Source organism: Thamnophis elegans, chromosome Z (genome assembly GCF_009769535.1).
Source record: "Thamnophis elegans isolate rThaEle1 chromosome Z, rThaEle1.pri, whole genome shotgun sequence".
Lineage (NCBI taxonomy): Eukaryota > Metazoa > Chordata > Lepidosauria > Squamata > Colubridae > Thamnophis > Thamnophis elegans.
In genome coordinates, this window is record NC_045558.1 from 46,167,361 (window position 1) to 46,181,693 (window position 14,333).

Sequence of the window (14,333 nt, forward strand, 5' to 3'; positions counted from 1 at the left end):
TGAATCCTGACTGCTCCTTTGAATGTTCTTAATATTCTTAATTATTTAATGTTCTCAATATTCTTTCTTGGTGAAAACTGAAAGAAGGCTTATTGGGGGATAGTTCTTTATTGCCTGAAAGAAGACTTATTGAGCGATAGTTCTTTAACTCATCTTTCTTCTGTATAAGAATCATTTCAGCATTTTTCCATGCATTGGGTACTTTTTTCTCTCTGACACATCTCAGGTATAGTTTTGCTAGTATCTTATATAAACTATGACCACCAGCTTTCAGCATTTTAACTATAACACAGTAGTTTCCTGAACCTTTGTCATTTTTCATTGATTTTATGGCACTTGATTCTTCCTCCACTAAGATATTTGACATTTGCTTTTTTGTGGGTGCTGTTACTTTTGAGTGATCTTGATCATTATATAGCTCTAAATAGAATTTTCCAATTATTTCCAACTTTTCCTGTCTTGTTTTATATGCAAAGCCATGTTCACATTTTATTGAAAAACCTTATTTTGCTCTATTAACTCTTTTGTTTTCTTCAATTTCCTTTTTCAAAAGTTTCACATTAAACTGACACATATCGTCTTGGATACGTTTACTTATGGTCTTGCAAGCGCAACATACTCCAGTTTATTAGTGAAACTTCTGGTATTCCTGTCTATTGTTTTTTCATTAAAACATTAGTTTCATCAGAGGTTTTTGATTGTATGAAGGTTTTTCCAGCAATGCTATAGAGGTAGCAGATTCAAGGATGTTTTTGATTATTTGTTCATTTTGGTCTGTAATGTTCATCTCTTCCAAATCTTGCAGTAGAGCAAAGTAATTTGATAGATTAATCTAAAAATCGCTGGTCTACTCTAACAGCTTATTACTATTTTTGTTTTTTGTGAAGTATCATTTTCATATGCTCTTTTCAACAATCTATCTTCACTTTAGCTCATACAATTCTAGGGTTACTTCCAATGTTAAAATGATAAATGACAGTTCAATTGTAGAATATGGTTTTATCACTTGACATGATGTAGTTAGTTTCACTTGTATACACAGATAGACTCTTCCATGTCCATTTTCTGCTAGATTTTTTCTTATGAGTTTATGATATAAAGTTACTAATCATCAGCAAAATCTACTAGTCTGTCACCTCTATAATCTCATTCACCACTTTTGGGCCAGTCACTTTTTTCCAGGTATTGTCCTTCCTATTCTTGCATTAAAGTTATCCATTAATATTTTGTATTGGCATTTTTGTCTTGAAGGAGGGCCACATCATCATAAAAACTCTTCAACCTCATCATCACTATAGCTTATTTTTGGTGCATAAGCTTGGGCAATTTGAACCTGTTTATTCTTTATAATGGAATGATGCATTGGGCTATTCTGATATACTTTCAATATATACTTTCACACACACACACACACACACACACACACACACACACACACAGGAGAAGATAGAAATTTCATGCAAGAAGAATTCATGACTAGCCTAGTAAATTGTACAGTAGGTTCACATCACTTAATAACAAAGAAACAACTATGACCAATGTCATTTGATTTTGTGTATAGGCCTATCAATGAATATATGCAGACATCATTCATAAAAGCAGCATATTTGTTGAGTAAGATAGAACATTTATAATAGTTCTGAAATTAACAGTTTTTGCCTAATGATTATTCTGACAAATTTTCTACCATATTCTAGTATATTTTTTTTAAACAATGGGTATCTGATACTGTTTTGGGTCCCATAATACATAGTACACATTTCTTTTTTCTGGCTGTTTAATACTTTTTAAAAATAAAATGAAATTCAATTTAATATGCACAGACTGTCTCAAAACCATGTCATAACAGGAAAATTCACTGCAGTAAGAAAATATTCAAACCATAAATATCACATAATTCAAAAGAAAGTCTTTATCAGCTGGTCAAGTGTAATGCCTGCATCTCATCTAGTACATTTCTGATGGATTCTACACAAACTTTTCCTCTATGATCTTTCAGGCAGGCCTGCCTCCATACTTCATCAAAGCTTTCATCTGAAAGTTTCACACCAATGTTGCGCAAAATGTCTGAAATCTGTGAAATAATATATAATATTCTTAGTCTTTGGAATTTTCATATGCACATGCATATACAAAATTATCCATGTATGTCTCTCTGGTCATAGACTATGTGGATCTCAACTCCCTGAATTCTCTAGCCAGCCATGCCAACTATGTTTTCCCATGAGCTGGAGAATTTTGGGAGTTGAAGTCCACACATCTTAAATGTACCAAGATTGAAAACTATTGGTCTACAGCGGGGGTGAAATTCAAAAATTTTTACTACCTGTTCTGTGGGTGTGGCTTGGTGGGCATGGCAAAGGAAGGATACTGCAAAATCTCCATTCCCACCCCACACTAGCGGAAGGATATTGCAAAATCTCCATTCTCATCACATTCTGGGGCCAGATGAGGTGGTATTAGCCGGTTCTCCAAACTATTCAAGATTTCCACTACCAGTTCTCCAGAAACTGTCAGAACCTGCTGAATTTCACCCCTGGTCTACAGGGCTAAAAACCCAAGGAAGAAAATCTAGGATAAGAAGAAGCAAAGCCTGGCCCTATTCATCTTCCTTTTTTAGTTCTTCAATTGTCTTGTGGAGATTTTCTGTCATCCAGGTCATAGTTATCTCAAAGGTGTTTTTTTTAAGGCAACTGAACTGGTTTTTTTCCTTGAGGAAGAAGAACAAAATATCTCACTTCTTATCCAAGAAGCTTCATCAGTTGCGATGGGGGAATTGTGGGGGAGGGAATGGAGTAATAGATACTGACAGTTGAGACTGGATGGTGGGGAATGGAAGGATAGGTTTTGACTGGATGGTGGGGGGAGGGGAAAATGGAAGGATTGTATTTCTTTGCAGTCATCTGGTCATTAGCACTCTCCCTAAGAGCTGTTTAGGCCACTTGCGGGTTTATCTTTGCTCTCAGGGTCCTCTGAATCTGAGTACAATGGGTTATGGAATCTTCCTGGAATTGCTGAAAGGGCTGCATTGTAGACTGTAGAGGGTTGCTCAATGTTAATATAAATGACCTCTTTTACCCCTCTTTTAAAGTCCACATTTTTGATCCCGCTCCATCCAATATCAGCCCTCAGTACCTATCCTTTCATCCACCCCTGCCATCACAACTGGTGAAGCTTCTTGGATGAGAAGTGAAACATTCAGTTCTTCTTCAAAGAAAAAAAAAACAGTCCAGTTTCCTTTTGAAAAAGCACCTTTCAGATAGTTCTTTTTCCATTTGCATTGTGTTTAATACATGAAATCTGCAATTGAGGATAACTTGTTTTTAGTGTGAACTCTTTTGTGTTAAAATCATTGTACTCAAGACTGGTACTACACAAGACAATGATCATAGATTTTTAACAGAGATGTCTCCTACTTTCTATGATTTTCCAGCAGCTGATAAGACAAATTATGTTGTATCTTTAACATATATATCTACCTCTTCCTTTGATCTTATCCTGAAGAAGTCTTTCTCATACACTCCTTTTTTATTATGGATAGAGGGGTATAACAGTGCATACATAGTTGCTTGATCCCCATAATTAGTGGTGTCGCTGATACGACGAAAACGAGGAGCCGGAATATCTGAACGAATGGTTGGAATACCATATAAGGGGTAAACTGTGTGAAAACATATTTTAAAAAGAGAGGGGAAAAGCATTATGGTACAGATAGGAATAACAAAACTAGATTCACCAAACAAGCATATCCTTTTTAAAGCTCCTTTTCCAAATCAGGTGGGTTTTTTTTAAACTCATTGAAGATAATAGCTTGTTTTTATTTCTGTATGCTTTAAAAAATTTTGTTATATGATGTCTATCTACAATTAGAAATAGGAATATCAGTGGCAGTCAGTGGTTTCAAAACGTAAGCACAACCACTATAAACATAAAAAGAGGTGATGTGTCAGTCACTGGGTCAAGCCCACAATTTTATAATACTGATATCTCTAATTAGAGGCATAACTAAACAAGTAGCAGTGAAAAAACAAAGTTTTCAAAATACACTGATCTTGGTAGGAGGGAACAACATCTTGAAACTAGAAACTGGAAACTAACTACTGCCTACTTAGAGTCCTCCAATATGGTCAAGGTGCCTCTGAAAAAAGGAATATCAGTGACCTTCCTATTTTTGTTTTTCATTAAATATATTTTCTCACTGTGAGAAAAGTAATTTATACCAGTTCAAAAGGCTGATCTAGGTCAGCAGTGATGTGGATGATTAGGAAGGTTTTAGATCTGAAATCTCTCCCATCATTCTACTGCTTTATCCCTGCCATACCAGATGTCAGACACAGATAGACTCAGAGGGTTATGGAGGGGGAGGATAGATGACTGGTGGAACAAATATTATGGTCTTTGGATCTCCTTCTCCAAAGAGAGGAGATCAAAAGATCCTGTGCTCTGAACGTAGGACTACAGTCTTAATGTCCCTCTGAAATCAGAACTTTCATTGTTCTTAAATTTTTCCTGAATCATGGACTGTGTTTGCAACCTACTCCAACTTGTACTCATGCTATTAGTCTGTCTTTTTCCAGAAAATATGCATTTCAAATGTTTGACCTAACTCTACAGTACTATCTAATTTTTGTATATTTTACTCAAATACTTTAAGGATAAACACATGCAATACCTGTTTACAAACAGTTTCTTACTGAGTTTCTTACTGAGGATGTGTTTCAGGAATACCCCAATCTCAGTCTACAATGGGCTTATGGAGATGACTATAGGACCAAAACTTCATTATGAATGATGTGATGAAGAAATCAGTGTGATGAAGGGCCTCCAGCATTCCCAGTAACAAACCATGATGCTTCAATAAACAGATTAACAATTGCTCTTTTAAAAATCTTTAGGGATGAGACATATAAATCTCCCTTATGTTAGACTTCTGAGGGTCAGGATTAATTAAATACTGCTATTTGAAAGGCAGACAATTAGAAAATCCCAGGCTAGAAAATGGAAAACTAACAAAATGTCTTAGAAGACAATGAAAAACCATCTATATGTTATTGTCAAGAAAGCAAGACAAAATTATTCATGTAATCAGGAGGAATCAAACCTGGTTTGAGGAAGTATGTCCCTTTAAAAAAATGATATAACTACCATACAGTTTCTATATTCTCTTTCAAAACAACTAAAGAAAACAAGCCAGCAACAACAGATCTTTAGGAGACTGATTAATGAATATGTTAGTGATAGCTTTAAACATTTATAACCTGGTTGTAAAATAATATATAAATGCTTTACATACATGATGTGGGAATACCACCTACAATGGCATTATATTGAGAAGAGGTTGTGCGATAATCAGAAAATACACGATCATTTGGTCTTGACAGTGTTCTAGCTGTTTTTTCTAAACTTCCTGGTTCCATGTGTACAATATCATCCTGCTTTAGCAGAGCATTTTCATTAGCTTTAATTTCTGAATCATATGCTGGAATAAGATCAAAAGGAGCTGTTTTTTTCCCTGTGAACAATGAATGAAAAGAAAAAGTTTAAAGGTTACTTTTATGGAGTGACATAAAACTTTAAAATAGCACAAAAATAGTAACTTTAGGAAGCTCTAAAATAAGATCTAAAGCATGGGTGTCAAACCCGATTGTGTCATGTGACATCACATAATGTATCATGATAGTTTTTGCCTTTGTGGACGTGGGGTGGGTGTGGCCTGCATGTGATGCATCCAGCCACCAGGCCGCCAGTTTGACACCCCTGATCTAAGGCCATAAACAAGATACTTTTTTAAAAAGAAAAAATAGTGGTGTTATGAACACTTAAAAATAAGGGTCCACTTTCAACCATGTCAAAAGAAAAATATTCACATATATGGATACAAAAGTAGCCTTGTTATTGATTTATTTAAATAATTTCAGAAATTTATAAGGCTGCTCAACTCTATAATGACTTGGGGAGGGGGTGTATAATAAATTTGATATCCATCAATAAAAGAACAATTCATCCAAACACAGAAGAAAAGCAACCACTAAAAGTCAATCAAATCCGTATTAACCCAGCACTTGGGGAAAGAATCAGATTTTCAGAACAATTTTAAACATGGCCAAGATGGAGGTCAAACCTATCTACTTGTCAGTTCCTGAGGTGGTAGTGGAATACTCTCTAACTGCCAGGGAGGTAGTGGTGCCCTCTGAACGCTAGAGTATCAGTGAATCCCTCCTTCTAGATGAAGGGAAAAGTAGAACCAGCCAAGGCTTCTTCTTGAATGATGACAAAGTAGCTGAATGGAACTCCACTGTTGTCTTCCCTCTCCCTATTTCAAGAAAAAACATACACTCTACTCTGATATGGTCTACTTTAATAGAAATAAAAAATTAAGGAGAAAAAGAGTGCTGATTTTATTATAAGTGCCCTCCACAGCTCTCAGAGTCATTGTGGAAAATTAAACTATCAGCAATAGTTCTTATCAGCAACAATCTATTTTTCATCTATTGCCGAAGGACATTAATCACCTGAATTTAATGGAAGAGCAGGAGAAAGAATGAAAGGGGTTTAAAAAGCCTTCTCCAGCTTTTTCTCCAGAGTTTTTCAGCTATCCAGCTTGAATTCTGAGCATTCTTCACCCCAAGGGATGTTCAAAGTTCCTATAGACAGGGGGTGCCAAACTTGGGCCCAGTCATTTCACATCACTGTCTAAAACCAAAAGTAATAAATCCTTTGCAAGATCCGCATAAAAGACTCAAATTTAATCCAAAAGAAAAAAATGGTTATTCTTGATTACTACAAATTCTAAATCTTCAGTTTACTTTATTAAATACTCAAGAAACCTAAGTTCACTGTATTGGTATCAGATTTAATGATATAAATTGTCATTTAATGCTGGTCACATACCTTTTGTTATTATTTTTTCTTCAAACTCTTGAATAGCCATTTTGTCTTTCCAGTTAAGAAAATTTACAAACTCCAAATAGTTTATAAAACCATCTTTATCCAAATCACAGTAATTAAATAAAGAATCCAAAAGTTCATCATCCAAGTCCAAGTTAAGCTGAAAGCATGCCTTTTTCAAATCCTCTCTGCTTATTTTTCGATCACCATCCTGATTAAAGATGATAATATGATTTTTAAAAACAAATTCCTTTGTGCTAATTTCCCCATAGATATGCTAAGTAATACAAGAAATTATAGTAGAGACTGAATATAAATTAAAACACAGGGTGCAAACATAAATTAAATTGAATTAAAGAGCCAACTGAAATAATATTTTAGATGAACAAATGTCAACCAATGTACTTTATCAGTTCAATATGAAGGAATACAACAGATGACATAATGACTTCTTTCAAACTGAGGTATAAAATTAGAGTTTAATATGTTTAAAACTATTTGAAAAATTAGTGCTTACAAATAACTTTGTAAGCTGAATTCTCTCAACATTAAAAAAAATGTTGAAAGACTAACTGAAGCTGAGCTTAAATCCTGACTAATGGATGTAATTAATTCCATGTAATTTGCTTGGTAATACTAAGTAAATATTTTGTCACTACTTTCTTCTGGGAATAATGTTTTCCTTTTTTCCCCTTACCTAGCCTATAACCCCCGACCCCATAAAAAAAAGACTGCTTAAAATTGTTTTCATTATGAGTTATAAGAATATTATATGAATATACATTCACACATTTTAAAAACTGCAAGCCTTTTTAAACACATGCAATATGTTTGATTATTATTATTAAATAATAATAATAATAATAATAAAAATAATAATAATAATAATATGATTTAAAGCATTTTAATTAAAAAGTAACCTTTTTTTACACAAAATTGCAACATTTATAGTATGTTTAATGTCCTGCCTTTTTTTTTAACACAGTCTCCATCAAAATTACATATTTTTTTATTGTCATCCCTATTTTCGTTGTTTTCTTTTTCAGGATCAACTGATTCAGCTCAATTCTGCCACCAGCTGGGGCATTTTTGAATTACTCACAGAATAAGCTTCAGTTGCTTCATAACAAGAGAACTATCTGTACACTGTTTTCTATTGTAGCATAAAAAAACCAGGCTGCCGGTCCAACTGTGTGTACATCACCTTGAGATCAGCATCTAAACCACTAGTATTCAATGATGCTTCTATAACTTGTTTTTTATTCTTTTAACACACAAATTCACACAAACCAGGTTGGTGTCATTTACATTCTAGATACATAGGTAGGTAGGTAGGTAGGTAGGTAGGTAGGTAGGTAGGCAGGCAGGCAGGCAGGCAGGCAGGCAGGCAGGCAGGCAGGCAGGCAGGCAGGCAGGCAGGCACACAAAGTTAAAGATCCATACAGACTCTAATATTATCCACCATTAAAAATTATAACAATCGAAATAAACAAGAAAGATAACACTTGAATGTTTTTTCTTCTGGATATACAAATATACAGTACATCCAGAAAAAAGCTTCCAAAGCATCCTAACTCAAAGCTTGGGGGGAAAGCCAGGGTTTCAGAGACTCTCTAAAGAAGGCCAAAGGGAAGCCATACAGGTCTCTTGAATGCTTTTCTATAAGGCAAGCGCTGCACAAAAAAGGTCCAATTTCTGGATCCGATTAGAAACTGTTTAATTGTCAAAAACAGTGCATACCCACTCTGACTGATCATACAGTATGAAAAGAAACTAACAGAGACAGGTATTTCTTCACACACTTACAAATCTTAGACAAGGTCACTGAACAAATCAATGCCTGAGATGAAATAAGAAGAGATCCATCTGCTCATGGTTGAAAAAAAATCTGTGACTCCAGCCATCATTCTGAAACATGAGTGATGCTAGGTACCATAGTTCAACAACATTTGAGTAACAACAGATTTGTATGTTGTATAGCACTAATTTGTATACCATTTTTTCTATAGTTTTCTCCAATTAATTCACAGAAAGTTAAAGTACAATAATGATAAATAATTTAAAACAGGGCAGAATGTAAGCACAGGATAGGCCAATGTAATTAACATTAGCATTATCCACAATATTTGTTGGATTACCTCTCTCTGAGGGTATCTGCTCATACCAGGTTGGGTAAAGAAGGCATGATCCTTTCCCTTAAATACTGCTATCCAATGTGGCAGTATTTGTGCCTTTTTCACAGAAGCCCTGTGAAAGCTCTTGGATCCAAAAGACCCCTATTATTTTACCCTTCCTTAAAAGGCTGATTCCCTGAATTGCTTGGATAGTTTGGAACCTTAGATAATACAAACCATTTCATTTGATTATTCTTATTAAGAAATGTAACATTGAGATCGGGTATACAACAGAAATGAACATTATAACCAAACAATAGACATTTTAAACCTGAAATCCTCATAAATCAGGATGAAATCCTCTTCGCTGGGATATGAGTAAGACACCAAGATTCATTAATCTGCATGATAACCTACTGCATGTCCTAGTTATCTATAGAGTGAAGATGCAGTAAATTTCATCTTGACAACTGAGTAGACAACTGAGTAATAAATAGAAACATTTTACTTTTGGCTGCAGGATTTAGAATACTGGAGTCTAAAGCTTCATACATCATTAAAAAAACTTATTATGCTAATAAAAAGTCAGTTACCTTATCATAATGGCGAAATGCATGCAATAAAGTATCAAAGTTGTGGTAATTTGCCTTTTTCAAATTTTGTCGAAGTGCAGTAAAAACAGCACGTTCTCTGTCTTTAGTCTTAAGATATTCACTTGGAAGTCGATTATGAAGAAGGTCCCCAACACCTAAATAAGAGATATATTCCATCAAACTTTTCTTGACCATATATAACTGCTCTGTGATACTTCCACAATGCTGTTCTCAGTGAATGGCACCATAACACAAATATATCCAGATTGGCTTACTGGTAGACAATAGCTATGATGCAGTTTTCATATCTCTATTTTAAATCTCTTGTCTATATTTTAAATTACACCCATCCATCAATAAATGTACAAGGAACATAAAAAAGAGTACACTAATAACAACAAAGTAGATCAGCTAAATGTAATAAAAAGTTATAGAAATGACAGGAAGCAAGAAAAGTAAGGGTAATAGAAAGAAAAAGAAAATACTATCCAGGTATTGAGATTCAAATAATATATTTGAAATGCTTAGTAAATATAAGCTGAGAAAATAAGGTCATCTTATAGCTTATTTATACTTATACCATCGTATAAATAGAGCATTACCACAAAAATATTTTTTGTTGTTGATTACTTCCTATTTATCTCAGAAGGAACATATGCTAATCACACATGAAAAGGGCCCCTGAGAATAATCGTAACATGTAAGCAAATACATATGGAGGCAGATATATCTCCAGTTACCTATGTCACAAATAATTCATTTTATGGGAAAACATCAGTTTTTGGAACTCTGCTAAGGAGCAACTGAACCACAAATTAAGAAGCACAATATATTCCATTGCCTTCCAATTTTTAGACTAGCAGATAAGGGATGAAACAAAATATTTAGAGGTTAAGAAAGTGAGCCTTGAATTATCTCCTTTAACATTTGATTTGGTAAACAACCACTTCAGCTCCTTCCATTAATTCTAACCTAGCATGGCCCATGCCAAAAGACTATTAAAATAAAGCCCTGGAAGACACAAAGTTGCCCATTTTAGAATAGGTGAACCAACTTATCACAGAGAAGAAGAGAGCATTAATTTTCAAATAATAAAATAAAGTTAATGTAATATTTGAAAGGTGTAAAATATAAGAGAAGCTATTTTTATGCTTGCCATATTCTTCAGGCTGAATAAGTATTCCGAATGTGTGGTCTGGAGGAACATTAAGCGTATCTGCTATGCTGAAAATGGAAAGAATTGTTTTCAGTTACGTGTAATCTTTGTTTTAAAAATACGTATTTATTTGTCAAAGAAAATTCTTTAATGAAATAAGGCTAAAGAGATTATAGTGAAGCCACCATGCTTTGGGTTTCCTTGTCTACTCTGTATCATCATCCACAAATCAATGAAACACAATAGAATTGAGAGATTTTGTTCTACAATGTACAGGTGAAACTCGAAAAAGTAGAATATTGTGCAAAAGTTCATTTATTTCAGTAATGTAAACCAAAACTGGTTCATTGACTGTGGGATTACTGTGCTTGATTGGCCACCAAAGTCGCTTGACCTGAACCCCATAGAGAATCTATGGGGCATTGCCAAGAGAAAGATGAGAGACGTGAGACCGAACAATGTAGAAGAGCTGAAGGCCGCTATTGAAGCATCCTGCTCTTCCATAACACCTCAGCAGTGCCACAGGTTGATAGTTCCCATGCCACGCCACATTGAGGCAGCAATTGCTGCAAAAGGGGCCCAAACCAAGTACTGAGTACATATGCATGCTTATATTTTTCAGAGGTCTGATAATGTTCTATGTACAATCCTTGTTTTATTGATTGCATGTAATATTCTAATATTCTGAGATGGTGGATTTGGGGTTTTCATGAGCTGTATGCCATAATCATCACAATTATGACAAATCACGGCTTGAACTATCTTGCTTTGCATGTAATGAGTCTTATCATATATTAGTTTCACCTTTTAAGTTACATTACTGAAATAAATGAACTTTTGCACAATATTCTAATTTTTTGAGTTTCACCTGTACTTCTTATCACTCAGAAAACTGAGATAGAGAATAACATATAGGATCTATCTTTCATGACTCTTTGTGCCCTTGATTTATTAGTTGAAAGCTATTAATTATTCTGTCCATTGTTTTCTTTATATCTTGCTTTTTTTCTCCAAGAAATAATCCTGACAGATGGGAACTGAAAGGATTTCAGGATATAATCCAACAGGCATATCCATATAATTGGCTATGCCTGTTGGAGCAGCTATCCTGAAAAAACAAAACAGAACATCCTTCCCCCAAGATCTCACATGGTGATGATTTTGTAACATACTCACAATTTACTCTCAAATTTTCAAATGTGCCCACTGGTCCAAGTTTGCAATCCCTGGGCAATACTGAGAAAAAATAAATCTAACCAAGTTTAGTCTGCTTTTCTTTCTTTTGTTTTTATTGACTACCTTTACTTTGTTTCTACCACTTATTCTTTCAGCATTTTGCATAAAATTGTTTACCCTAACAGAAAATAGCACTATGTGTGTGTGAATGTGTGTGTGTGTATGTACACACACACCGTTATGTATATGTACATGTACATGTATATGTATGTGTTGTGGTGCAGCAGGAGCCGTTGGAGCTGCCACCAGACTCCGACAGCGAGGGGCCCTATGAGTCGGCTCTGGAGGACCCTGGACAGGGTTTCGACGCCGAGCAGAGCGCAGAGAGGCTGGTTGGCCACCAGGAGGTGCCTGAGCCTTGGAGCAGTTGGGAGGAGACAAGGGAATGTGATCCTGACATCATGCATTGGAGTAGTGGGAAGGAGACAAGGGAGTTGGTTTTGGATGCCCGGCAATGGAGGGCTAATAGGCATAAAGAACAGTTGCGCAGTTACAGGAGATAATTGAACTCATCTGGTGGTAATTAGGCTCCTCTCAAGACTATAAAAGGAATGACTTTCCACACACTCGTCGCAGGAGTCAACGTATTTACTAGAGCTGGAGAACTCTCGTGGCTAGCTTGGCAGGCTGGATTGCTGCCAAGGTTAGTCTGTGCTGGATTGCTGCCAAAGTCTGGTCTGTGCTGGTAAAGATTTCCCCTCCAGTCATGTCCCAATCTAGAGTGCAGTGCTCATCTTTCTTTCTTGACTGAGAGGGCCAGCATTGTCTAAAGACATTTTCAATGGTCATGTGGTCCGCATGGCTATATGCCAAAGATGCTGTCAGGCCTGCATTTATATTCATTTTAGAATTTTGGCCTGCCACACTTTGTCTTATTTCATTATGCTGTTTCTTTAGTATAGTTGATGGGAGGGGGGAATAGACAGGAGTGAGATTGTGGAATGTATTATTTTTCATTCTTTACTAGAAGCCAAGGTCATCCTTTGTCTCCGCACCAGTACACCTGACCGGAAGAAACTGGGTGTGGATGCTAGCATGGAAGAAGAAGATTGGGCCACGTGATGGATTGTGGGTGTGGGGACAAGATCGTGAACTTTTAACTGGATGGAATTCTGATGTCATTTCCAGTGTTGGGATTAACACAGATGTGCCTAAGATTTCTGTCTTATTAAATTGGAACAAAAAGTATAGTTTTGCCTTGGACTCTGATTTAATTCTGCATGATACTTGGGACGCTGACAGATGCATAGAATACTGTAACCTTTCTACCAATGTGGTACCTATTAATGCATTCACATTTGCATGCTTTTGAACTGCTAGGTGGGCAGAAGCTGGGGTAGAAACTTTGTATGATGCTCAGGTCTTGAAACCAGACTGTCAGCTTTCCAACTGACAAGCTCAGCTTCTTTAACCACTGTGCCACTGTGCTCCAACGGCTCCTGCTGGACCACAACACATACGTATGTGTGTGTGTACATTATGTATATACAATATATATATGAAATGAAATCTTCTTTCATAAAATAAGAGAGTGATAAAGTTCCCAATAAAGTGCATTCTACAATGTGGAAGACAGAAAGAAGGCTTTATCCCATATACCATATTTTTCGGACTATAAGACGCACCTTTTTCACGCAAAAAAGAGGCTGAAAATCTGGATGTGCCTTATACACTGAATACAGCATTTTTTTGCCTCCTAAATCCCCGCCACCTTCACCAAAATGGCCATGCATACCATTATGAAGGGTATTTCAAAGAGCTCCTGGGGACTGGGGAGGGCAGAAATGAGCAAAAAACAGGCCATTTTTTCTCCCGCACCCCAGTCCCCAGCAGCATTCTATAGGCCTCCATAAGGCTATGCATGGATTTTTTTTTGGCCTGTTTCCTTTTCGTGAAAAACGGGCCATTTTTGGGAGGTTTGCAGAGTGCAAACCACCCCCCTTTGGAAAGCTCTTTAACTGATTGATGAGAATTACATTGATCAAGTGCTGTGCCAGCAGAAACAAAGTCTTAGGTGCTGCAGATTGTCTGTGATTTCCTTCTCCAGCATATAGATAAATACACCTGGAAACATCTATCTACCTACCTACTCTTTCTCCCTACCTACCTTCTGTATTTCTCTCTCTCTCTCTCTCTCTCTCCCCTCCCTTCTACCTACCTACCTACTCTCTCTCTCTCCCTATCTATTGCATTTCTTCTCTCTCTCTATTTCTCTCTATCCCTCTACCTACCAACCTACCTACTCTCTCCCTCCCTCCCTCCCTCCCTCCCTATCTATAGTATTTCTCTCCCTCTCTATTTCTCTCTCTCTCTATCCCTCTACCTTCCTATCTACCTACCTATCTA

The 14,333-nt window shown here is 36.1% G+C and overlaps 1 protein-coding gene across 2 annotated transcripts in view; it reads right to left on the reverse strand.

Moving 5' to 3' along the window:
• Positions 1-418: 418 nt before the first annotated feature.
• The window catches only part of EFHB (EF-hand domain family member B), a 41,532-nt gene continuing 27,617 nt past the window's right edge, over positions 419-14,333 (reverse strand). Inside the window, exons 8-13 of one of the 2 annotated variants that reach the window (XM_032238181.1) lie at positions 10,752-10,819; positions 9,596-9,750; positions 6,892-7,099; positions 5,294-5,512; positions 3,480-3,661; positions 419-2,074 (exon numbers count right to left, since the gene is read on the reverse strand). In XM_032238181.1, coding sequence (XP_032094072.1) covers positions 1,916-2,074; positions 3,480-3,661; positions 5,294-5,512; positions 6,892-7,099; positions 9,596-9,750; positions 10,752-10,819 — 991 coding nt within the window. In that variant the 3' untranslated portion in view covers positions 419-1,915. The remainder of the gene's footprint in view (positions 2,075-3,479; positions 3,662-5,293; positions 5,513-6,891; positions 7,100-9,595; positions 9,751-10,751; positions 10,820-14,333) is intronic. The other variant, XM_032238182.1, reaches the window with a different exon arrangement.